This window comes from Muscardinus avellanarius, assembly GCF_963383645.1.
Source record: "Muscardinus avellanarius genome assembly, chromosome: X".
In the NCBI taxonomy this organism is placed as follows: domain Eukaryota; kingdom Metazoa; phylum Chordata; class Mammalia; order Rodentia; family Gliridae; genus Muscardinus; species Muscardinus avellanarius.
In genome coordinates, this window is record NC_137792.1 from 97547427 (window position 1) to 97571739 (window position 24313).

The following is a 24313-nucleotide window of genomic DNA, read 5'->3' on the forward strand; positions in this document are numbered from 1 at the left end:
ACCCCATTTTTGGTCTGTACAAATATAATTATCTCAATATAAAAATATGCCATTTCCATCACTAGAAATGAACTTTCCAGACTAAAGCTACTTTTTTTCTTGTTGCTAGCCTTTAAATATAAGGGTTACTTTCTTTTACCTAATGAATAGTATCTAAAAAGTCTACATATTTGTGACATCCAAGTTTGGCATAACTTCAGAGATAAAGAAATCACTTATCTATGAAAAAGTAAAGTAAGTTATAAGTAGCAATGCTCTTCCTGAAATAAAAACCTAAATACTAGACTGATTCAGTCAAAAACTAGCCCTGCTACCATCTAGTTTCACTACCAATATCTATAGCACTAGTATGGAGAGCAGATACCACTCATATTTTTGACATGATTAAAACATTCACCTAGGTAGGACACTGATGTATGAAGCAGGAAAAACAAATCTTTAGCTCAATAGAGGCATAATATCCTAATGAAAATAAAATGAGCTGTAAAATTGCCTTTAAAATTATATGAGGAAAAAGGAAAAACCTGTAATGACCATGAACATTTAATTATTACTTTAAGAATCCAAGAAAGCATGCTTGTTCCCAAGTTTCATCAGTCTTAACAAGAAACCTCACTTTCATATAAATTGATTTAAATCAATGTGTAGTGTTGCTATACATACCTGCACAAATGGTATCTGGTATACATTTATTGGGAGCAACATGAACACAAAAAATAGAAAAAAAAAACTAATGAAAACTCCACAGCATTTGGGAGGTTGAGACAGGAAGATCGTGGTTCGCAAAGAGCCTAAATTACTTAGTTGAGGCCCTTTGCAACTCAGTGATCCTGTTTCAAAATAAAGAATAAGAAATAGGTCTGAGGGTGTCCCTTGGAGGTAGAATGCCCCTGGTTTCCATCCGCAGTACCACACAAAAAAAATCCAAATTTTTTTCCCTGTGCCAAATGCTATAAGCAATAGACACCAAAAAGATGTTTTTAAAATGAACTACTTTCAATAGCACAGTTGTAGTTTTATCCAACAGTCGATAGCTCTACTGACTGTCTAAATCTTATCCCATTAATGATGCTCTGATCCAAAAAGCAATTGTAAATTATTTATCTACTTTGATAGAGGAAAATTATGGCATGCATATTTTAAAGTATTTGATATGCATGGCTTTTCAGTGATTTGCCATCATAATTATGTCGTGTTCACAGTAATATGCAGGTTTTCATTCACTAAGTACAGAGTTTCTGGAGAACAGTAAGAGGGCAATGTGATCTGAGGCATTCTGTGTGCTATAGAGAAGCTAGACAGCTAAGTTAAAAGTGGACCTGGATAAGCTCTAGCAGCTGCACATGAAGAATTCAGAGTCACTCAACCATGTAAAGGCCTAAGCCATGATCTCATATTAAAATGTTTTCAAAACCACCCATCATGATCACTCGCATGTAACATTTAAATAATTTGTCATACTTATTCTTTAGTGGTTAAGTGAAATTAAGGATGATGGGCTTCAGGCTAATGAACATTTTCTGTGACAAACCCACTCACTCCCTTACATCTTCCTCTAGTCTCCAGAAGGATACCAGGTGGGACTACCCAGACACCCTTCTAGGAGATGTACTGAGGTATTAATTCTATATTCCTGAAACTGAATGAAATTTTTGCTGTCATTTCATCTGTACACCCCCCACTCTCCTTTTAATCCAGAATGCTGGTTCTCCTTTGAAAATAAAAAAAAGAATTATTTTCCTTTAAACAGGTGAAGAGAAAATCTCAGTGTGTTTAGGTGCCTCTGTGAACTAAAAAGTAAATAAACACAAATTCATAGTTTGCTTGAAAAGCTGCAAGTTACCTGAAGTCTGAGATCATATATTTTAATCCCACTCTTCTTGGTATATTAACTTAGCATTTGTACAGGAAGGATTTCGGAAGGGTAAAACAAGTCATTGGCTTTACTGACCTGAGGTGGAGATAGGTCCTGCTACTTAAAGGAAGAGCAAAGGGGAAGAACTTCTTTAACGCTCTTAATTTGATGGGAACTGGGTTTTAGAAGACCCCAAATATTAAACTAGGGCAAAGTTTTAAGACTGCGTGGGCTGGGTACCAGTAAGCTAAAAGGTTAGCCCGCAGGCAGGGAAACACCCAAGGGCGGAGGAGGGGAGGAAAAAATTGTAAATATCCACCAGTGCCTAGTGATCCATTAATATATGTCCACCTACCCCTGCCTCTGCTCAGGCCCCAGAAGATTGCTGCATGGAAGCAAGAAGCCCTATTTTTAAACACTTAAAACACTCTCCTGGACTTCAGAAGGCTTGAGTTACCAGCGTCGTAAATAATGTTTCTTCCTAAACAAGTGAAAGCAATTGAATTCCCTTGGGAAGGCCAAGGAGAAAAGAAAGTAAAGAGACAAGTGATTTCAGTTTGAGAATGCAGTGATGGGGTGGGGGAGGACTTACCGCAGCCTCAGCTGGCTGCCCCCAAAGACTCAGGGCCAGTAAGGAGAACCCGGCAGCCAGCCTGACTCCAAGCAGTTTCATTCTTCTCCGGCTCCCGCAGCTTCTTCAGCACCCGCACGAAATCCTCGACGGGCTCTGACCAATTGACATAATCTTGAGGGATTATTGGGAGAGAGCCAGAGCCTGAAAGTGGCAGCGAGGGTGTCCCAATTTTGCCGATCGGTTTGGGTGAAGAGAAAGAAGCGTTTGCAGTGGAGAGAGGGGGGGAAAGAAGAGAAGAAGAAGCTGTTCTTCCCTCCCCCCTCCCCTCCCCAAAGCCGGTCTCTAGGGAGCGCTTTTCCCTTCTGTCCAGACTTGCAAACTTTTCCCTAACTCAAGTCCTACAGATCTACTTTCCGCCCTCTCTTGCCCCCGCACCGCCCCCTTCCAGCCAGCACCAGGGAATTTGAGTATCACTCCGCCACAGCTTTAAGCTGCACTAGCAACCTGCGAGGGAGTGACGCTCAGTTATTTGGAGAGAAACTTCTAGGCCAGTTGACTGAGCACCGTCAATCCAACCAGAAAGCTTCCCTATTAATTTTTTTTGCACCTTCCCTTGATGCCACTCTTCCTCTCCCAGTTTCACTCATTGGTACGAGCATCAAAATGAACTATAAATAGACCTTAGCTGGAACTATTTTTTTAGCGGATGGATCTCAGAGAGAAAGTGCTTTTGACTGTTAATCATTAGAAACGAATTTTGGTCGCTGCTTTCTGGCTACTGGTCTTTGCCTTCCAAGTGCTTGAAGAACAAAATTTGTATATACAATCAGAAGATGAAAATATTGTAAATGTATACTTATAAATGAGGGAGAAAATAAGCATATTAATATGTATGGGAGTATTTTATGCATGTGATACACATAAGATTTGGAAGCATTCTATATGTTATCAATTCTTATATGGTTGGATATTATTATAATATAGGCACATCTTTCTATTTAGCTACATTGAAGTGCTGATTCTTGTAGTTGTGCTTTAGAAGGATCTATTGCAGAGAATTAAATACCTTTAGTGCGGTTTTCTTAAAATTAACACACACACACCTAATTGGGATATATATGAAGTTGATTGCTGTTGAATTGATGTCTTCCAAATAAAGTAGACCTGAACATTACTTTGGTAATTCTGGTAGATTTTTAAAAGTACTAAAAAGCTCAGAAAGCACTTTATGTGGATTCCTTGGAGGGTCTTTCAAGAAGTTGCTGAAGAATTCTTCAGAACATTTCTTTTATTTTAGTCCCCAGGATTAACCACTTTAGAGTTTTTAAAGATTTTGGATCTGTTTCTTGAGAGCCCATTCATCCTCAGGTTCTACTAGGCTCAGAATAAGTATAATTCCAGAGAAGCCCCCTTTCCCCTCCCAAGTGCTTAATGTAAAATAAATTGGAATGAAGAGTGTATGAATTTGGGACGGTGTCAATGAGCACTTTGGGGCCTGTCTACTAGGAATAGCATGCCTAACTCTATATTTAACTTAACAGTGGTTTATGGAGGTATATAATGCCTATCTACTTAGGTCTTAGTATATTGATTTCTAGAAGCCGGTGCATGAAGCTGTGTAGGTCCCTGAGACTGCTGTGTGCCGAGGTGCCTGGAAGTGAGGAGGACAACCGGCTGCCCAAGGTATGGAGGGATGATTGACAGCAGACAGCCCCGCCCCGTTCCCCTCCATTCCTTCCTCTCCTGGCGCATGGAACTATCTCCTGAGAGAGGCAAGTTGTAGCGGGCACCGCAGAGCGTGTTTCCCTCTGGGGCACTTCTTATCTAGCAGCTGATTTTAGTTTCCTCTAAACTGAACCACTTCACTCCCTTACCCTGTCCTGAATAAGGAAGCCGCCGCCGAGCATCAGAGGAGTCCTGATGAGCCAGCGCCACGGAGCCTCTTAGCAGTCTCTCGGGACCCAGCGTTAGGAGAGTCGCAAGCATGCACCCTGGGTGAGAGTTGTTTTTTCCTACTTCGAGCTACTTTGCCAGGCCAGGACTGTAATTGTACTTCTGTCACTGCAAAGAAAAACAGGATCGGACATCGAAAAGGGGTTGGGCGGGCTACCGGCAAAGGCAGAACCCTAGAGTACAGGGAGCCCATATTACTCACTCTCCTTCTCTTTTCAGGTTGTGGCTGCTCCTGGTTTCCCTGTTCCTTGCTGATGAACTGGCAGAAGCGGTGAGCCTTGTCTGGACTCCTTTCCCTCCCCTTTTGACACTCTAGCTTCTCCACATCTTGTGTTTGTGTTAGGGGGTTATGCAGAGTTGCACCGCGAAACTGTGTTTCCACTGTTCCCCATTCTAACGTGAGTTAACAGAGTTCTTGGAGAGGAATAGCAAGCACAGTATTAGGCTAATGCCCTTGGGACTCCGTCATCTTATCCTAAAACTCTGCAACGGGGTGGGAAAATTAAAGTAGAGGACACAAGAGGCACGCATTTCTGAGCCTCTTCCAGACAATTTAAGATGACAGGTATTTGATGCCTTCCTTTTCCAATCTCCAAAGCAGAAGAAATGCAATTTTCCCTGGTATACAGAACAGGAATTGGCACACAAGTTTGAGAATGGGAGGAAAGCACTAAGAAGTGAGACTTGAAAGTGCCACGAATTTTTGGAGTAATTAAACTTACTATCTGCTTGTGAGTCCTTTAAACAGTACCAGAAATGAATACCACTACATGATGTTCAGTTTCTCCCCATGTTTTCTTTTACTGATTTTCTGTATCATAAAGAAAGTTCAAAGTTAAAGTGGTTAGGACAGATAACAATTCCAATATAGACTGTTTATATGTCATTCATGAAATCATCTAAGTACTGCAGACAAAATAACTTCTGTAAATATGTACTCAAGACATGGATCCCAGAAAGTAGAGAAGGCTCCAATGGAATTACTAAAATAATTTAACAAAGGGAGAATGATCCAAATAGTCAGAGATGTTGCGGTTTCCCAGTTGCAGTAGCTGCTTATGCTGGCAGAAAAAAGTTAACTGTTGAGTTCAAATATGAAGTTGTTCAACTATTGAATACATTTCACTGCTTTATTTTGAAAAGACCTCTTATTGATAGCCAAAGTCATTTACTATATAGAGGACAGATTATATATATTATATATATTCCAAACATTTATATTATGGGTTTTGATCATTTTACCTGATTCGTTCAGTTTTTCATATTTTAAATATTTTTAAAATGCAACTTTTAGAGTCATATGTAATTTACCTTAATAAAATCATCTAACATATTTAAGAAAAAAGTATGACTTTATTGTGGCATTGGTGTCCTTAAGAAAATATCAGAATGAAGTTAAATTATTTCTCCTATGAACATAGGATAATGCCTAAAAACTTGAATTCTAAAATCTTATGGCTCCTTAACTCAGAACATCATCTCTTATGTAAGTATGTTCTAAATTTTGTAAACAAAACCATTGATCTAAGGCTCTGTGCACTTTTCCATCTGATTTCTTCAATATATAACTTTAGTTGTGTGTCACCTTGATGATCAATACTATGCTTATTGAAAATGTCAGGATTTGATTAGTTAACAATTTGTTCAGGAACCTTACCACTTGTAATAGTGTCCTGCTTGGGCAGAAAACCCTACAGAAAAACCTTTATTTTTAGAATTTGGCTGATTTTATTCAGTGTACTTTTGAGAAAAGCAGTACAGACCATTCTAGATAGCCAAAGCCTTCACAGACACTGCATCCTGTGACTTGATGTGGTGGAGTATGATGCTTTCAATTATTCCAAGTATTGAAATGAGTCTCCAAAATCAAACATTGCTTTCATGACTGGGTTCTAAACTCTGTCACACTGTTTTATAATGCCGTTTATTATATCACTGTAAGTGTCTAAAATAAACCTTGAGATCCACTGATGATACTTTATTTTTGCCATATTCCAGCCCAAAAATGCCTCCTTTACTCTTGTTTACTTATGCACAATATATCTTGAATTATAAAGTTTTTGGTTTTAGTTTATGGAAAAATGGTAAAGAGAAAGAAGAAATCCACAAACAAGTTCTCAGAGGATAACTATTTGGAGGGAAGATTTTTTTTAATCTTTTACACTCTTCACACTATATTCTCATATATGTGGACTTGTTCTCATCTTCTCGATTTCAGTTTATCCTCTGAGTTTGTAGTGTTTTCATCTTTCAGATAGGTTTTCACAATTTAATGCTTTGTACCTTTGTTTGAGTAGTAGAGGCACTCTATGGCATTTCATCATGAGAAGGTGTCTTTACTGTGAGACTTAAGTGCCAATGATGGAATATTGGTATGCATTTGACAAAAGAGTCATTCGCTTTTGAGATTGTTTCTTTTGCAGAATTTGCAAAGCATACTAGGGAATAAAAAATGAAATGTTAATATATAGGATTGAATGATGTTTCTATTACATTTATTTTATAGGAGTAATGATCATTCAGGTGAACTATTTGCAAAATTCATCTGAATGAGATAGGTCCTAAGATTTTGGAGTATCCAGAACCATCTTTAATTAAATATCTAAATATCTAGTGTGCTATGCTCAGCAAGGTGCAATATGTGAATATTTATTTAAACATAGTTTCTAGTTCCCTAGGAATTTGCTTTTTAGAAAATGGTGGTCATTATATGTTCCTTAAGAAATAGACTACTTAACAGCAAGTTATTATTTATATGTGCTTGCATTTTGTTATAGAAAAATATAATCACAGCATGGGCTATAATGTCTATATGAAAAATGTCCTAGAGTAGTCAGGGTCTTTACTTTTCTCCAGATCTTGCATATATGCAAATATGCTTTCATAAAAGGATAGAACCAAACATAATTATAGTCAAAAGCCTAGTGGAAGACTTATTTAGGTGAGAAGGATAAAGGGGAAAATATGTTTATTGTCCCTTCTACAGACAGCATACACAAAATTTCTTTAGCTCCATTCACATCAAGGTCTAATTTAATTCCCTCCCTTCCTCTTCTCCTCCCTCCCTCTATTTCCTTCCTTCCTTCCTTCCTTCCTTCCTTCCTTCCTTCCTTCCTTCCTTCCTTGAGCTTGAACATAAAGGGATTCTACCCCTGAGCTACACTCCTACCCCCATTTTATCATTTATTTATTTGTTCATTCCTTCATTCATTTTGCGGTACTGGGGTTGGAACCCAAATACATCCTACCTCCAAACTACACTCCCAGCCCTGTTTTTGATTCTTTACTTTGAAACAGGGTCTCACTGAGTCGCCAGAGATCTCATTAAGTAGTAGCTGAGACTGGCTGCAAACCACAATCCTCCTGTCTCAGCCTCTCAAGTACTGGGATTACAAATGTGTGCCACCACACCCAGCTATTTTTTATTTTTGAAACAGGGTCTCACTAACTTACTGAGGCTGGCACTGAACCTGCAATTAGACTTCCTCAGCCTTCCAAGAACTGGAATTACAGTAGTGCACCACCATGTTCAGCTCCAGCTCTTCTTCCTTTCTTTTATTTCTTTTCTTTTCTTTCTTTTTTCTTTTCTCTTCTCTCTTCTCTCCTCCTCCTCCTCTTCTTCTTCTTCTTCTTCTTCTTCTTCTTCTTCTTCTTCTTCTTCTTCTTCTTCTTTTCTCTCTCTCTCTCTCTCCCTCTCTCCCCCTCCCTCCCTCCCTCCCTCCCTCTTTTTTCTTTTTTCCAGTACTGGGGATTGAACCCAGGATCTCAACTTTTTTGTGTATGTGTGTAGTGGTACTGGGGTTCCTGAACACTTCTACTTCCGGGATACACTCCCAAACCTAATTTTTTTTTATATACTTTTTCTAAATTTGGAAACAGGGTCTCTTAAGCCAGCAGCGCTTAAGAGGAGGAATCTGTGCGATCCTCCTTTCTCCGCCTCCCAAGCACAGGGATTACAAGAGTGCGCTAACACGCCCGGCTCTCAAATTTTTTAATGCTATAAATTGCACAGTTTGATCCTTTCCACTGTTATTTTCGCAGTTATCAAAGTATGAATGTCTTGTTAAAGAAGGGCAGAGATGGAGAAAATCATCCCTTTCTATTTTAAAGATCAAGAGGTTGGAAGTGGTGGCACATGCCTGTAATCCCAGTACTTAGAAGGTTGATATAGAAGGATTACAGGTTCTCTAGGCCAGCCTCAGCAATTTAGCAAGGCCCTCAGCAAATTAATGAGGCCTTGTTGCAAAGTAAAACATAAAAATGGCTAGAGATATAGCTTGGAGGTAGAATGCTCCTAGTACCAAAAAATAAAAGATCAAGAGTATTTCTCTTCTTTTGAGGGGTGTCTTTATCAATTGTTAAGTTAGTCTTCTGCTTTGATTGCTAGTAAGTATCCTACATTAGCTAGCTATGAATAATTAAAATATATGACATAAATATGTGTGTTTTATAAACAAAGAATATTTATCTTGGGTTAACTAAGGATACAGCTATATAAATACACCATCCAGTGGATTACAGAATGACATAGATATTACACAGAGGGTAATATATTGACATTATTGACAGGTCAGATACAAGCATATTTTAAGACAAATATTATTATTTAGTATGTTACTAAAGAATCATATATTTCTATATCAACGAATATGTTTTATATTTTGAGCATTATATTTCAGTATAACTGGTTTCTGTTTAGTCCCATGATTTTATTGTGCACATTTAAGACTGTTATTATTTTTTGTACTGCTAGGTATCAATCACAGGGCCTTGCCCATTCTAAGCATATGCTTTATCACTGAGCTACTCCTCTGGCTCAAGAATATTATTCCAAAAATGAGTCAATAGTCTTCCCTAGACTTCCAGAGTAACTACTGGCATTAAAAGGAAGCCCTAGTTTAGGAAATTGATTTTTACAAAAAATAAAATGTCACCTTCTAAGTTTTGTTCAGGCAAGAAGAGATTTGTGTTGACTATGAACAGTCTATTAATTTGGGGACATAATGTGAAGTCTCCAGAAAATATGCCAATATGTTCTTTAAACTCATAGTTAAACCAGATTACAGGATCTCAGAGTATACAATCATACTAATTACCCCATTAGATAAAAATGAAAGTAATTGACTTTAGTTATTGATACATATTAACAATTGCTTGAATTTGGGGGCATAATTCCATATTTTTCTTCTATACTTGGAGTATAATTTACCCTGTGCTACCCAGATGACAAGACAAAAATATATAGAAAGAACATATCATAAAAGCCCTGGGCAAACAGGGCATGGTGCCCCACACCTGTAATCCCAGTACTTGGGAGGCTGAGACAGGAGAATCTCCAATACCAACCATAGCAACTTAAGGAGCCCCTCAGCTACTTAATGAGATCTTGTTTTAAAGTAAAAATACAAAAAGAGTTGGAAGTATAGGTTTGAGGTAGAACACCGCTGGGTTCAATTCCCAGTACCAAAGGAGAAAAAAATGAAAGCACTAGGATGTAGTCCTTTTTAGCTGATTGCCTGTACCAATGAGACAGATCTTTAACTTGTTTTAAAGTCTAGCTGAATGTAAATAGAAGACCTGATAAAAATGCCCAAGAGAAAAGGGAAATGGGAAATTAACCAAGAGCAATTATCTACTATTTTACCTTCTTTAATTCAGCCCTCTCCTAGGATTTTTTTCCCTTCTATAAACATATTGACGTTTCCTCCAAAATAAAAACAAATTAAAGCCAGGCGTGGTGGCACATGCTTGTAATCCCCGCGCTTGGGAGGAAGAGACAGGAGGACTGCGCAGGTTCGAAGCCAGCCGCCCGTGCTGGTTTAGGAGACCCTTTCCAACTAAAAATGTAAAAATAGGTCTGTTAGTGTAGCCCGGAGGTAGAAGGGCTTCCAGGAACCCCAGTACCACAAAAAAAAAAAATAATAATAAAATAAAAATAAGTAAAAATAAAATAAAATAAAAATAAAAACAAATTAAAAACCAAATAAAAATAATTCATAGCTTCATGTCCTTCAGTAACTATAACCTTTTCATTGACACTACTACCAAATTCTAGATTATTGTCTATTTCTCTTCAAGAACCACTTCTCCATCAACCTGTTATAGTCTAGACTGCCCACTCCACCACAGTTGCCCTCTTTAAAGTTACTAAAGGCTGCCTAACTAACCAAGCTCACTGGGTTCCTTGCAGTTTTCTTTTTATCTGACTTCTCTGTTGTGTTGTTTAGCATTTACCAATCATTATGAACCTTTCTTTCCCCCCTTTTATTTCCAGGAGAGTATGGCTTATTGCTTCTCCTTATGCTTCTCTAATTTTAATCTATCTTTATTGGTGCATGGTACACCAGTGCACACAGTGCCTGATGAGCTTTCACTCGGCTTCCTCTCCTTTCCCATACATGATATTGAGATTGGCATCGATAATTTTACATTTGTATATAATGTCTACGTAAGTGTTTTTTTCATTAATTCTCCCTATCCCCACCCTTGCTACCCTCTCTTAAACCACCTCTATAGTTCACCTGGGGTTTCTCTTACTTTATCTTAAGTCCCTCTTATATCCTGATTATTTCCTACCTTCCACATATGAGAGAAAATATGTGACCCTGTTTTTTTCTCTGATGTTCTAAATTTTAAATTTTTATGTATTCAACAAATATTTATTGAGCAATTACTGTATTCCAAGTCGTATGCTAGGCCATGGTGTCATAGTAGTGAACAAGTTAGGCCTGATCTTTCATGTGAGGGAATTTACAGTCTTCATTATTCCTTGGTTCTAAAATAATGCCATTTCTCAACATTTCATCCTTTGACACCTTCTTGCCTCAGTGATTTTAACTGTGCCTCCTATACATTGATGACTATCAAGCTTATGTCTCCAGACTAGACATCTGATTTGAATCGCCAAACCATATTTCCAATTGCTTACTAAGCCCTTGTACTTCTCAGTGAGTCACCTACAACAACGCCTGGAATTTAATACAAGCACTCAGTCAAAGCCAGATATTGTTATTTTTATTGCCCCAAACACAGTATATCTAAATATGAAACTGTTTAGCCCTTTCCATTGACAATATGACCTACTGCAATCTTTTTTTAATCTTTTTTATCATCATCCACTCAGTATCATCAAGAAACTACGCAATCAGCCACCAATTCTCATTATCTCCTTCCCCCTCAGAAAATTCCATTAATTTTACCAAAATTCTGCAGAATCTGGCTTTCTCATTCATATGCCATTGGTTCCCAACCTTATCGTCATGCATCAATAACCTACAAACTGGTTTTTCTAATTCTCGGAAACATTCTAGCCTCTACACTGCCACCAGAATTATTTTAATAACAACAAATTTAATTATATTATCTTTATTTTAAAACCTTTATTGGTTTTCCTGGTTTTTCCAGAATAAAATACACAATCCTTGGTTTGGCAAATTTATGAGATTTTTAAAATCTGGCCCCAGATACTTTTCCAGTCTCATGTGTATATGTTCTTCCTCCCATACTCTTAGTGTATATTACATTTCATTCAGACTGAACTTCTTGCCATTACCAAACCACTTTATATTCTTTTACATCTCCTTGCTTTTAGATATGTTGGCTTCTCTGCTTAGAATATCATTCTCCCTCATTTCTGCCTTCTCCTCTACCTACTTAACTCTTAATCCTTAATACACAGATCAGATGTTATTTTCTCCATGAAATAATCTTAGACTTTTTCAGAAATTCATTTTTCCTTCTCATGCTTCCAAGTTTCTTTGAGCTTCTTTGGTAGCACTTAAGCATGTGGTGTTAAAATCTTCATGCCTAGATGACTATGTTGTCCCCTTTAACTTTGTACATTACAATATCTAATACCAGACTTATCATAGGTGATCAGTAGATGACTTTCAAGTGAGTAGTCAGTTACTCTTAATACCCTGAAACAAATGCCTTTTCCTTTTTTATATTAAGAATTACTAGTAATAAATTCTTTAACAATTAGTTTGATGGGAAAATAACAAGCTGGTTGTGGTGTCACACACCTCTAATCTCAGTACTTGGGAAGTTGACACAGAAAGATCATAAGTTCCAGGACAGCCTCGGCAACTTAGCAAGAACCTGTTTCAAAATAAAAAATAGGGCATGGTGGCACAAGTCTGTAATCACGCTACGTTGGAGAGTCAGGCAGGAGAATTGCAGGATTGAGGCCAGCCTCAGCAACTTGGTGAGATGCTGTTTCAAAAAAATAAAAAATAAGGGCTAGGCCGGGCGTGGTGGCGCACACTTGTAATCCCTGCGCTTGGGAGGCGGAGACAGGACGATCGCGCAGGTTCGAAGCCAGCCGCGCTGGCTTAAGAGACCCTGTTTTCAATTAAAACATATATTAAAAAATAGATCTGGGAGTGTAGCCCAGATGTAGAAGGGCTTCCAGGAAACCCCAGCGCCACCAAAAAAATAATATTAATAAAATAACGGCTAGGCATGTAGCTTAGAAGTAGAATGCCCCTGGGTTTCATTCCCAGGAGAGTGTTATGAATGCTCCTGGGTTTAATTTGAAAGGAAGAAAGAGAAGAAAGGGAGGATACTTTTTTTCAATGGCATTATGTTTATGAGAAAGGATGCTAGAATTGGCATTTGGCTAAATGCTGCGTCTGCACACACTTCCTAGCTGTGTGTCTTAGTTTTACCTTTTGGAGACTTAATTCTCTTATCTCCAGAAGAAGAGATAATACCTTCCTTCTGAGGTATTAGTGTGAGTGTTGTGTGAAATTAGATGAAATAATGTAAGTGAACCTACTGTGTAAAGTAGATACTAAATTCCCATCCTATCTCTTTCAACCAAACTTTCTTCCTTCCTTCCTTCCTTCTTTCTTTCTTTTGTTACTGGGGATTGAACCTAGGTTCTTGTATAAGCTAGAGAAGTGCTCTACCAATGAGATACATCCCCAGCCTTTTTATTATTTTTAAATTTTTATTTGTTTTTGTACTGGATATTAAATTCAGGGCCATTTTACCTCTGAAATACATCCCCAGCCTTATTTTATTTTTTATTTTGAAACAGGGTTTTGCTAAATTGCTGAGGTTCTTGCCAGATTGCTGAGACTGGCCTCGAACCTGCAATCCACCTGTCTCAGCCTCCAAGTCTTGCTATGTTGCCCAGGCGGACACAAACTTTCAATCACCCTGTGTCAGCCTATGGGAAGAGCTGTTCCTCTATTTCTCTTAAAGTCAGTGAAAGATTAAGTGTCATTTTCCAGTTTTGACAACTGATATATAAGAACATGAGAGAAAAGGGAGATGTTGGAAAAGACTTTCATTTGTGAATTGTGTGTGTGTAGAACAATGGTCATGTTTCACACTGGTCTTCCTTATTCTTTTTTTTATCACTTCCACCACTAAAACATGTTTTCTAGTGTTTTAAGTTTACAAAGCACTTTATCATGTATTATTTTTGTTAACAGCTTAAGACTATTTGTATCCCAGTGATATTTACTAATTTAGCCAAGGTGACAGGTCCAACAAAAGGCATAGATTGGTTAAAAGCCACCATACTGTGCTGTCTCTCTAATTCAGGCATTTTATCACTCTTATCTCCACTCCCTACAACAGACCTAACTGCTCTGGTTTCAGTCTTCTTCTGCCTCCCCAACCCCTTTATTGATATCTGTCCTCTCTCCTAGCCACAGGAGCTTATTACAAAGCACATATATCATCATGCCACTCCTTTGTACCAACCAATCCCATCTCCTGTTATTGTCCTCAAGTAGCTCAGATTTAGATCATACTTAGAACTTTGATGTTGCCTCAACATGTCATGCATATTTGCTCCTGTTTTTCTTTCTGCTTTACTTATCCTTTGCCTTTTCCTATCTTGACAGATGCACAATTATCATTCATTTAAGACCCAGTATAGGAAATAGTTTTCTGAAATCTCCCCTTCTTTGTGTCCTTCTGCATCCCACTGGGGTTGTTTTCCTTCTTTCAATGAATATTTATTTAGTGTCTGCTCTGTGCCTACTCTGGGTTGATCTTGTTACTAGAAGGAACATGTCAAATACTAAGAGAGAAGCTGGGCATGGTGGTGCAGGCCTGTAATCCCAGTACTTCAGAGACTGAGAAAGGAGAATTCTAGGTTTGCAGTTAGCCTCAGAAACTTAGTGAGGCCTTTGATAATTTAGTGAGACACTTTCAAAATTTAAAAAAATAAAATAGGGCTGGGGGTGTAGGTCAGAGGTAGAATGCCCCTGGGTTCAATTACAAACACACACACACACACACACACACACACACACACACACACACAGGAACATGTCTGGATAACTGTAAGTATAAATTAGAGAGCGGGAGGCACACTGCTTTGTGAGATGAGGCTAGAGGAATATTAGAGAGTTGGATTTGTTCTGCAATTTTATATGTTCCCTGAATCTTCAGAGCATTTGACTGTGCTATGGTGCTATGGCTGCTGACTCTTCAGTTCATCACAGTGGCGAACCCTTTATGAATGCAGACCTTGCAGATAACATCTGTCATTTCTAAATTTTGTAAAATGTAGGCAAGCCATGAGGTATGTGTTCATTCCCAAGCTGTTTGGGGGTTCCATATTTAAGTATGCAGGTTTATTTCCTCGTTTTTCCCTTTCTAATGCATTATGTAGTGCTAAAAAAAAAGAGCTTCACATTGGGAGCCAAATACTCCTAGATGCAAATTCAATCTCCACTATTAACCATGGCCTTAGGACAAATCATTAAGTATATTATTAGCTGTAAAATTATTACCATTGTTGCTATTCTTCTCCTCTCACTTACTGTGATTGCCTCTCTACTGGAAATGGGTGGTAAGTCCAATTTGGGGCAGTTTAGAGAAAATTGCTTAATTATTTGTTGAATTTGTTTTTCTAGCTTTCTAGGGGAAAAAAGGAATTAAAGTGGTTATTATACTTGTCCCACTTTCCCAAAAGCCACTTCTACCTGTGCTGCCCCACCTTTGCAACCTCCTGTGGAGACCTGGGTCCCAACTAAAGATTATGCCTTAAGGCACCTCCCCAGGCATCTCAGAAGCCCTAGTTCCCCTTTATCTAGCAACAATAGAGCTAGTTAGCCATTATCTATCAGCCTGGTTTGCTTGTATTGAGAAGGAGTTGGTGTTATTCAGTGCATATTTTCTTGGCCACTAAGCTTACACCATTTACCTTTGAGATGCCAGGCTTTCCTGCAGTGTTCTGGCACCTCTGGAGATGTGGCTGAATTGGTCTTTTGGGAGATAGATTTTCTCTTGAGGAGAGAATGAAAGTTAAATGATATTTTTCATTGCCCTGTAAAAGCTTTGAGTGACCATTTTTTTCTTACTTAGAAGAAGAGGGTTGGCTGAAAAAATCTAAAATGCCTAGGATATGGAAACTCTGTGAGAGCAACCATTCCTTTCAAGATGAGGATAAACATTAGATTTATAAGATTGATATTGCCTTTGAGACACAAATAATTTACATAAGTCCCTTCCAGTGCCTAGCATGCAGCTAGATATCTAGAGCATGCTCATAGATAATAATGCTCATGTTGATAATGAATAAAAGAATTTACTACAACTTTTCAAAAAAAATTCAGTAGTTGCCTCCTTTTCTCCTCAAATATTATATGATCCCCTAATAAAAAACAGACTAAAATAAGTAAGTATTCCCTATGTGAAAGTTTTAACATTTATTTGCAAAGTCAGTAAGATGGAAGAGACTGAAAACACAAAAATCTCAAATTAGGAGAAATATATCATGGTCTCCAGTTTATTTTGGTGATTAACTGTTGAGAAAAATCCTAATGTGTCCAAATAAGTAGTGAACATTGTAGGATGGGGGCTTTTGGTTTAACACCTTATCTTACCATCTCAGATGCTTGTCTTTTAAACATACACAGCAAGAAATCCTATATTTCCAGATCTACACACAAAGATTGCCCCTTCCCCTCTCTCTCTCTCTCTCTCTCTCTCTCTCTCTCTCTCTCTCTCTCTCTCTCTCTTTCTTTCTTTCTCAAAATCAGATCCAGGGGAAGTCTACCCTAAGAGCTTCACCCACGCACCTATTTTATCTTTTATTTTAAAGCAGGGTTTCACAAGATGTTGGATCAGTCCCCACTACTACAAAATAAATTAATAAAATAAAATACTGTAAAATATATACTTGGGTGAAATCTGATATTATGGAACTGTTGAAATACCCCCACACTTTGAAAACACTTAATTACAGGATAATCACTACTTCAACTTGGGGGCCAGAATGAAGTTCTACAGAAGGCAAAAGAAGGAAGAGTTAAAAATGAATTGTATTTGGGAAAGGCTTCACATAAGTGCAACTTGTGCATTTAAAGGAATAGTAGAAAATGGATGAAAAATGTCTATAGTGAATACTGTAGATATTTTAGGACATCCTGATTTCAAGTTTCCTTCTCTACGTCTCTATGAATGTACTTGTATTTATCTGGAATAATGACGCATCTTTGCATTACAAATATAGTTTTATTATAAAACTCAAACAAACACCTGGAGGAGGAATTAGGGTGATACCAGTCCATATAGAGTCATAAAAGAAATTTCCCCTTTCCTCTAGGCAGCCATATACCTCAGTGAGCAGCCAGCAGGTGAACTGCAACCCCTACTTGTCCCTTCAATCATATTTTTGTTTTGTTTGCAGTGAACCCTATGAAGAACCTTATAGTGCAGATGTAATGCTATAATATGATGAATGAATATGGCTAAGTGGAGGAAGTGAGAAGAGCTGCCTGGCTAAAGCGCTGAGTGATTTTTGTGGAGTAGGAAAAATTGCTTTGAATAGTTGAAACAGGGTTGGGCTGTGGAGGCCTTAATACTAAACTAAAGAATTATTTAATTTTGAGTGACTGGTCATGTGAGTTTTGTTACAACATCTTAAGATAAAAAGAAAAGTGATGATTTAGAAAGATAGTATATAGAGGGAATAACCTAAAAGTAAAGCCTATGACCAAACTATAGTATTTATAACACAAAGATGGATGGATATATAGGTAGGAGACTCTTGGCAAGTATATTTATGTTAGATATATAGGATACAGGGAGTTATATGTATGAACTATTAACCGGCATAAAAAGAATGGGGAAAAACTCTTTGATCATATCAGTATTTCCCTCCAAATAGCAATCAATAGAGTGCTTTGTAGATGCAAAAGTCAGGGATGTGTGCATTCAGTAATCATGTTATTTATAACAGGAACTACTATTTGGAGAGATACTGTGCATCAGGTGCTGGAAACAGAACTATACATCAAAGTACAGAGTCCTTCACTGAAATTTCCTAGTCATTTCTTGTTGAGGAAATCATTTTAACATTGTGTTCCATTGTTTCATTTGTGAAATGATAGCACCCACTTTGTAGAGTTATTTAGATTTTTAAATCAGATAATATAAATAATATTCATAGTGAGGTTCCTGGCACCCAGCAAGTATTAATTAAACCATACTATTATTGTTGATGTTGTATTGTTAAGAACCTCAGACTAACCACTCCATTCTCTTCCATTGGAGGTACATTTCTCTCCTTTTATTAATCAATTGCCAAATCTAGTTCTCACAGTCCACCAGGTCACATAACATTTTTTCTTTTTAAATACCTGTATTTAGTCAGGTATAGTGGTGCACACCTGTAATCTCAGTACTAGGAGACTGAAATAGTAGGATTGCAGGTTGGAGGACTACTCAGCAATTTAGTGAGGCTATTAGCAACTTAATGAGACATTCTCTCAAAATAAAATAATAAAATAAGGCTGGAGGTGTAACTCAGAGATAGATGCCCATGGGTTCCTTCCCCAGTACCACAAAAATAATTAAATGATATGTAAAAGTGTAAGGCACCAACAAATGCACAAAAATGAACTCACATGGAGAAAAAATAAATTATTTACCATATATGATAAAACATAATTTAATCTTGTTTGGGAAATGTTAAATTACTCTCTTTTATTGAAGAAGTTCAGTATTGCACAAGAATAGAAGATTGCAGTGTTTTAATTGATGAGCATTTATTTACTTAGTTTGGAAAACAGATTATATATTGACAATTTTCCATCCACAGTAAAAGAGCAAATAAATTTTTGTTATTGTTGTTAGGTCCCACTTCTTCTAATTTCTATGTATTTCTGAGAGTAAAAATGTTTTAATAAATAATGTTTTTCTAAAAAACAAATAAGTAAATATTTATTGCCATTTGTGTAGTATTCTTTCCTTGAAGAAAACTTAACAGAAAAAAAATTTGAAACTGATAACAAACATGTCAGACTTAGTGGGATTTTCAGTTTTGGCTATTTTTGAGGACTTAAATCTCTAATTTTAGCCAAAAACAATTGTATTCTGAGGTTTGTTCATGCAGGTGGAGAGTGTTGAGGATGGAACCCAGGGCCTCACACATGCTCTGAAAGTGCTCTCCCAATGAGCTATACCTCCTCTCTCATTATATGAGTTTTATGTGTTAATGGAGTGTTTAGTACCAAGCAACAGTATATTCTGTTCCAAAAGCTTGCAGCTGCAAGCATTTTACTTCCAATTCTGTTTATCCTGTCAAATCTTTCCCTATTGCAATCGACCCTAGGACAATGGAAAGAATTGAGGGTACAGTTCTCATGCTGGAGGAAATTTCCTATTTTGGTGTCCAGTAACTTTTTTGAACATTCAACCTGAACTTTGCAGGCCTTGAAACCATAAGATTAGCTTGAAGCCCCAACCTTTTTCAGTAACTGTCTATGATAACCAAAGCTGTATCTTGGTCTATGTATTATCACTTTCAATCAGAGTTTTAAGTCAATAGGGAAAAGAAGTGAAGAAGTGTGTATATGGGGAGGGTAATTGGGATTGAACCTAGGGATGCTCTACCATTCAGCTTTGTCCCCAACCCTTTTAATTTTTTTTAAATTTTGAGACAGGGTCTCACTAATTTGCCCAGGCTGTCCTCAAACTTGTGATCTTCTTGCCTCAGCCTTTGGAGCCATTTGGAGTACAGGTAGTAGCCACCATGCTTGACTTGTAAAAATAATTTTAACATAAGCATAGTGCTTTAGAGTCAAATTGATTACAGCTCTTTTTGTATTTTGAAAGATCTGTCTCTGCATATTCCTTTGTGCTTGTGTGTGTGTGTGGGGGGGGTTACTGGCGATTGCACTCAGAGGCATTCTACCTCAGAGCTACACCCTCAGATTTATTTTATTAGATATTTCAAAACAGAGTCTCTCTAAGTTGCTGAGACTAGCCTTGAACCTGTGAGCCTTCTGTCTTAGCCTCCCAAATACTGGGATTAGAGCTGTGAGCTACCATGCCTGACTTGTAATTTTGAGATTATTCCAAAAATTAAAAAAACAATAAAACCGGGAGTGGTGGCACACACCTGTAATTCCAGTACTCAGGAGGCAGAGATAGTAGGATAGCAGGTTCGAGGCCAGTGCCCTATAACTTAGTGTAAACCTGTTTCAAAAAATTGTTTTTGAGTTCATAGTTTTTATTTAATTATTTTTAGAACAAGTTGTCCTATTTATTTACTTTTGTCCATATTTATTTAATCTTATTTATTTTTTATTTTTATTGGTACACTATAGTTTCACATCATAACATGGGTCATATTGACAATGGAATACATTCACACAATACTTGGTGCCCTCCTCCCCCGCCCGCCACTTCTCTTTAGCTCCGCAACAATGAGTATCCAGACTAACCATGTTATATTCACACTTATATACATATTCGAATGTAGCTCCTTCATTAATCAACCTCAGCCTTCTTCCTCTTCTACCATTCCTTTCTAGCTTTGCTGAGGTTTCCCCTCCATTATCTGGAGTCCTTCTGTTATTCCTAATACTCTCTAGTTTGGGCATATTGGAGAAAACACATGTCCCTTCTGTTTCTGTGCTTGGCTGATCTCAATTAATATAATGTTCTCTAGGTCTTTCCATCTTCTTGTAAATGACATGAGTTTGTTCTTCTTTATTGCTGAGTAGAATTACATTTTGTGTATTTTCCGTACTTTTGCAGTCCATTCATCTGTTGATGGAGAGCTAGGTTGGTTCCATATTTTGGCTATTACAAATTGTGCTGCTAAGAACTTGGGTATGCATATGTTATTGTAGTTCTCTGATTTCAACCCTTTGGGGCAAATACCCAGGAGAGGTATAGCCGGATCATATGGTGGATCCATTCCCAGTTTTCTAAGGAATCTCCACACTGATCTCCATAGCAGCTGAACTGGTTTGTACTCTCACCAACAGTATAAAAGAGTTCTTTCCCTACATCCTTGCCAACATTTGTTGTTATTTGACTTCTTTATGCCACTCTGATTGGGGTTAGATGGAATCTCAGTGTAGTTTTCATTTGCATCTCCCTGATGGCTAATGATGTTGAACACTTTTTCATGTATCTATTGGCCACTTATATCTCTTCTTTTGTGAAGTGTCTATTCAATTCAGTTGCCCATTTCTTGATTGGGTTATTTGTTTTGTAAGTGTAGAGTCTTTTGAGCTATTTGTATGTTCTGGATATTAGCCTTTTATCAGAGTGGTGGCTGGTAAAGATCTCTCATACTGTAGGCTTTCTCTTTAGGTTCCTGGTGGTTTCCTTTAATGAGCAGAAACGTTTTAGTTTGATGCCATCCCACTTGTTAATTCTTGCTTTAAATTCCTGCACTTTGGAGGTCTTGTTGAGAGTTACTGCCTGTGACTATATGTTGGAGTGTTGAACCTATGCCCTCCTCTAATAACTTCACAGTCTCTGGTCTAATTTCTAAGTCTTTGATCCATCTTGAGTTGATTAGTGTGCATGGTGAGAGGTAATGATTTATTTCTGTCTTTCTACAAATGGATAGCCAGTTCTCCCAGCACCATTTGTTGAAAAGGCTATCTTTTCTCCAGCATATGAGTTTTGCCGCTTTGTCAAAGATCAATTGACTATAAGTGTGTGGATTTGTTTCTCAAAATTTAAAAATGTCCCGGAGGTGCAGCACAGAGATAGCATGTCACTGGGTTCAATCTCTAGTATCACAAAAAAGAAAAAGACAATAAAAGACACAACACTGACAAAGAAAACAAGTTCATAATTTAAATAAAATTGTTTTTCTTTACTCACTTGAGAATAAATTACAAACATAATTCTACACCATCCTCAAATACTCGAGTGTGTAGTTCCTATGAACAAATGTATTCTGCTATATAGCCATTTTCTGATTGAAAAGCTAATTATAAAATATTGTGGGTAACAAAAAATATAAAATAAAAATATTATGTCAAACATAATAAACCTCTGTTTAACCATCAGCAGCTTAAGAAATTAAATATTTCCAATGAACTTGAAATCACCTTTTTTAGTACTCCCACAGTCCCACCTTCATTGTCTTGATTTGTGTATACATCATTCATTCCTATGGTGGGGTTCCTATGTGGTTGTAGGTGAATATATGAGTGCCCTGAAATTGCATGCATAATTTGATTGTGTGCGTGTGTGTGTGTGTGTGTGTGTGTGTGTTTCTCCTGGGGAAAATGCATATCATTAATGAGGTTTACATGTATAAAGATAAGCTGTGTACAAAATGCCAGATTTCATGAGCATAAATCATCTATATTTAGTACATATACCTTTCTGCCACTCATTCATTGCATATCTCTCTCTATTCTGACTTTCTTCCCAGTGAATTCACTGAGATGAATGTCTTAAGAGTTGCTTTCTAATCACCAAATCCAATTTCTTCTTCTCTAACGTTATCATCATTGCAGAATCTTTTTTTTTTTTTTCTGTATTGGGGTTGGAACCCAGGAGTATTCTAACTCCGAGCTATACTCCCAGACCTATGTTTTATTCTTTATTTTAAAACAGGGTCTCACTGAGTTGTAAAGGGCCCCACTAAGTAGCTGAGGCTGTTCACGAACTGCAATCCTCCTGTCTCAGCCTCCCAAATGCTAGGATTACAAGCGTGCGCCACTACAGTCAGTTTACCTGCATAATCTTAATCTTGGCTCACTTGCTCTTCTGGATTGTCTGCCTTCCTTTGGCTTCTGCACTCTCTCGATATTCCAGTCTCCTCATTTGGAAAACATAATACCAATACCTAGTTTGTATGGTTGTGAGAAGTGGCTATTATGTTCCTAAAGTGTCTGCCTATTGTCCATACTCAGCAAATAGTTGTTGTTCCTGATAGTTAATCTCATATCACTGTGCTACATCTCATCTTCCAGCATACGATTTAAGATGCTGCTAATATACAGAGGTCATGCCAAAAAACTGCCTTAACTTCCTGTCGTACTGTCCAATAACCTTGTAGCCTTTTACTTATGAGAGGCTCTGGTTAAAACAGTATTAGTGATAGTCTTTAGGAGAAATAACTTAAGTAGAGATTAACAGCCAAGTGTGGTTGCACATGCTTATAATCCCAGTACTTGGAAGACTAAGACAGGAAGATCACAGGTTCAAGGTCAGCTTCAGCAATTTAGCTTGACCCTAAGTAATGTAGTGAAACCTTGTTTCAAAAGGAAAATGAAGTAGGTCTGGATGTATAGCTCAGAGGTAGAATGTCCCTAAATTCAATCCCTAATTCAGAAAAAAAGATTATTGTTAATTACTGTGAATGGTAGCACATGTCTGTAACTCCAGTACTTGGGAGGCTGATACAGGAGGATTGCAGGAGGATTGCAGATTTGAGACCAGTCTCAGCAATTTAGTGAGAATCTCAGCAACCCAGTGAGCCCTGTTTCGAAACTATATATATATATATATATATATATATATATATATATATATATATACACACATACATACATACACACATACAGAGAAACATATACATGCATATATACATACATAGGGCTGGGGGTGTAGCTTGAAGGTAGAATTTCCCTGAGTTCATTCCTGAGTACTCCAAAAACAAAATTGCCAAGTATCAATTAGCCTTATATTATATCCAAATATGTATTTGACTTCATCCACCATAGTTTTAACACTGTTCTCAGCCTGAATACATTTAAGGGCCTCAGAGGATAAAATGTGGTTGTCCCTTCCTTGTTTATTCAGGTTTTTGCTCACTCTGCTGCTAAATAGATAGACAAATGAAGGTGCCAACTGTATTATGAAGGACACCTGCTTGCTTCAAGCTGGCCTGAGGCCAGTTATTCTGGACAGGCCATTGAAGAGCCATATGACTTTCAGTCACTATTTAGTTGGAAGAGAATGAGAGGAAGGATTTATATCAAGTTACCAGTCCTCTGAGCCTGTCCTGTCCTAAGCTATCCTCTTTATTTTTCATGCCCACTTTTAGCTGCCGGTAACACTGACATACTTCTGCTCATAATCATAACAGAACTTTACAATATTTTCCAGCACAATCCTCTGAGAAGTATTTGGGCTTTATTGAGACTCATCTGCCCAGAGAAAACCAGCCAAGCTGCCTCTGTTAGATAGATTGCTTGACCTCATAAGTGTCATTTATTCTCTCAGGGTAAGGTATATTATGCTACTGTAGCAAACAGCTCTCCACATTTTTTGGGTTTACTGGGGTTCCTGGAAGCCCTTCTATCTCCGGGCTACACTCCCAGACCTATTTTTTATATTTATTTGGAAACAGGGTCTCCTAAGCCAGCTTAGGCTGGCTTCGAACCTGCTCGATCCTCCTGTCTCCGCCTCCCAAGCGCGGGGATTACAAGCGTGCGCCACCACGCCCGGCAGCTCCCCACATTTTAATGACTTAAAATGACTAAGGTTTATTTTTTGTTTATGCTACATGCCTATCATGGGTCACCAGGGGTACATTACCCAGTCCTCAGTCTAGGACCCAGATAAAGCAGCCACCATCAAAAACACTGTTTATCAAATGTATCAAAGTTAATCACTAAACAAGCATGGGATCGAGGGAGGGGGAGGGAATCGGATGGGGGCTGGATGAGGGCTAATTGGATGATGTGTGCTTGTAT

The 24313-nt window shown here is 37.8% G+C and overlaps 2 protein-coding genes across 3 annotated transcripts in view; one reads left to right on the forward strand and one right to left on the reverse strand.

Moving 5' to 3' along the window:
* Window positions 1-2528, reverse strand: part of COL4A5 (collagen type IV alpha 5 chain) — a gene marked incomplete at both ends in the record, with an annotated part of 237249 nt that extends 234721 nt beyond the window's left edge. For both annotated transcript variants that reach the window (XM_080719284.1, XM_080719283.1), the window contains one exon: window positions 2448-2528. In XM_080719284.1, coding sequence (XP_080575410.1) covers window positions 2448-2528 — 81 coding nt within the window. The remainder of the gene's footprint in view (window positions 1-2447) is intronic.
* Window positions 2529-4037: 1509 nt separating this feature from the next.
* The window catches only part of COL4A6 (collagen type IV alpha 6 chain), a gene marked incomplete at both ends in the record, with an annotated part of 330422 nt that continues 310146 nt past the window's right edge, over window positions 4038-24313 (forward strand). Inside the window, 3 exons of the mRNA XM_080718967.1 lie at window positions 4038-4112; window positions 4319-4560; window positions 4602-4653. Coding sequence (XP_080575093.1) covers window positions 4038-4112; window positions 4319-4560; window positions 4602-4653 — 369 coding nt within the window. The remainder of the gene's footprint in view (window positions 4113-4318; window positions 4561-4601; window positions 4654-24313) is intronic.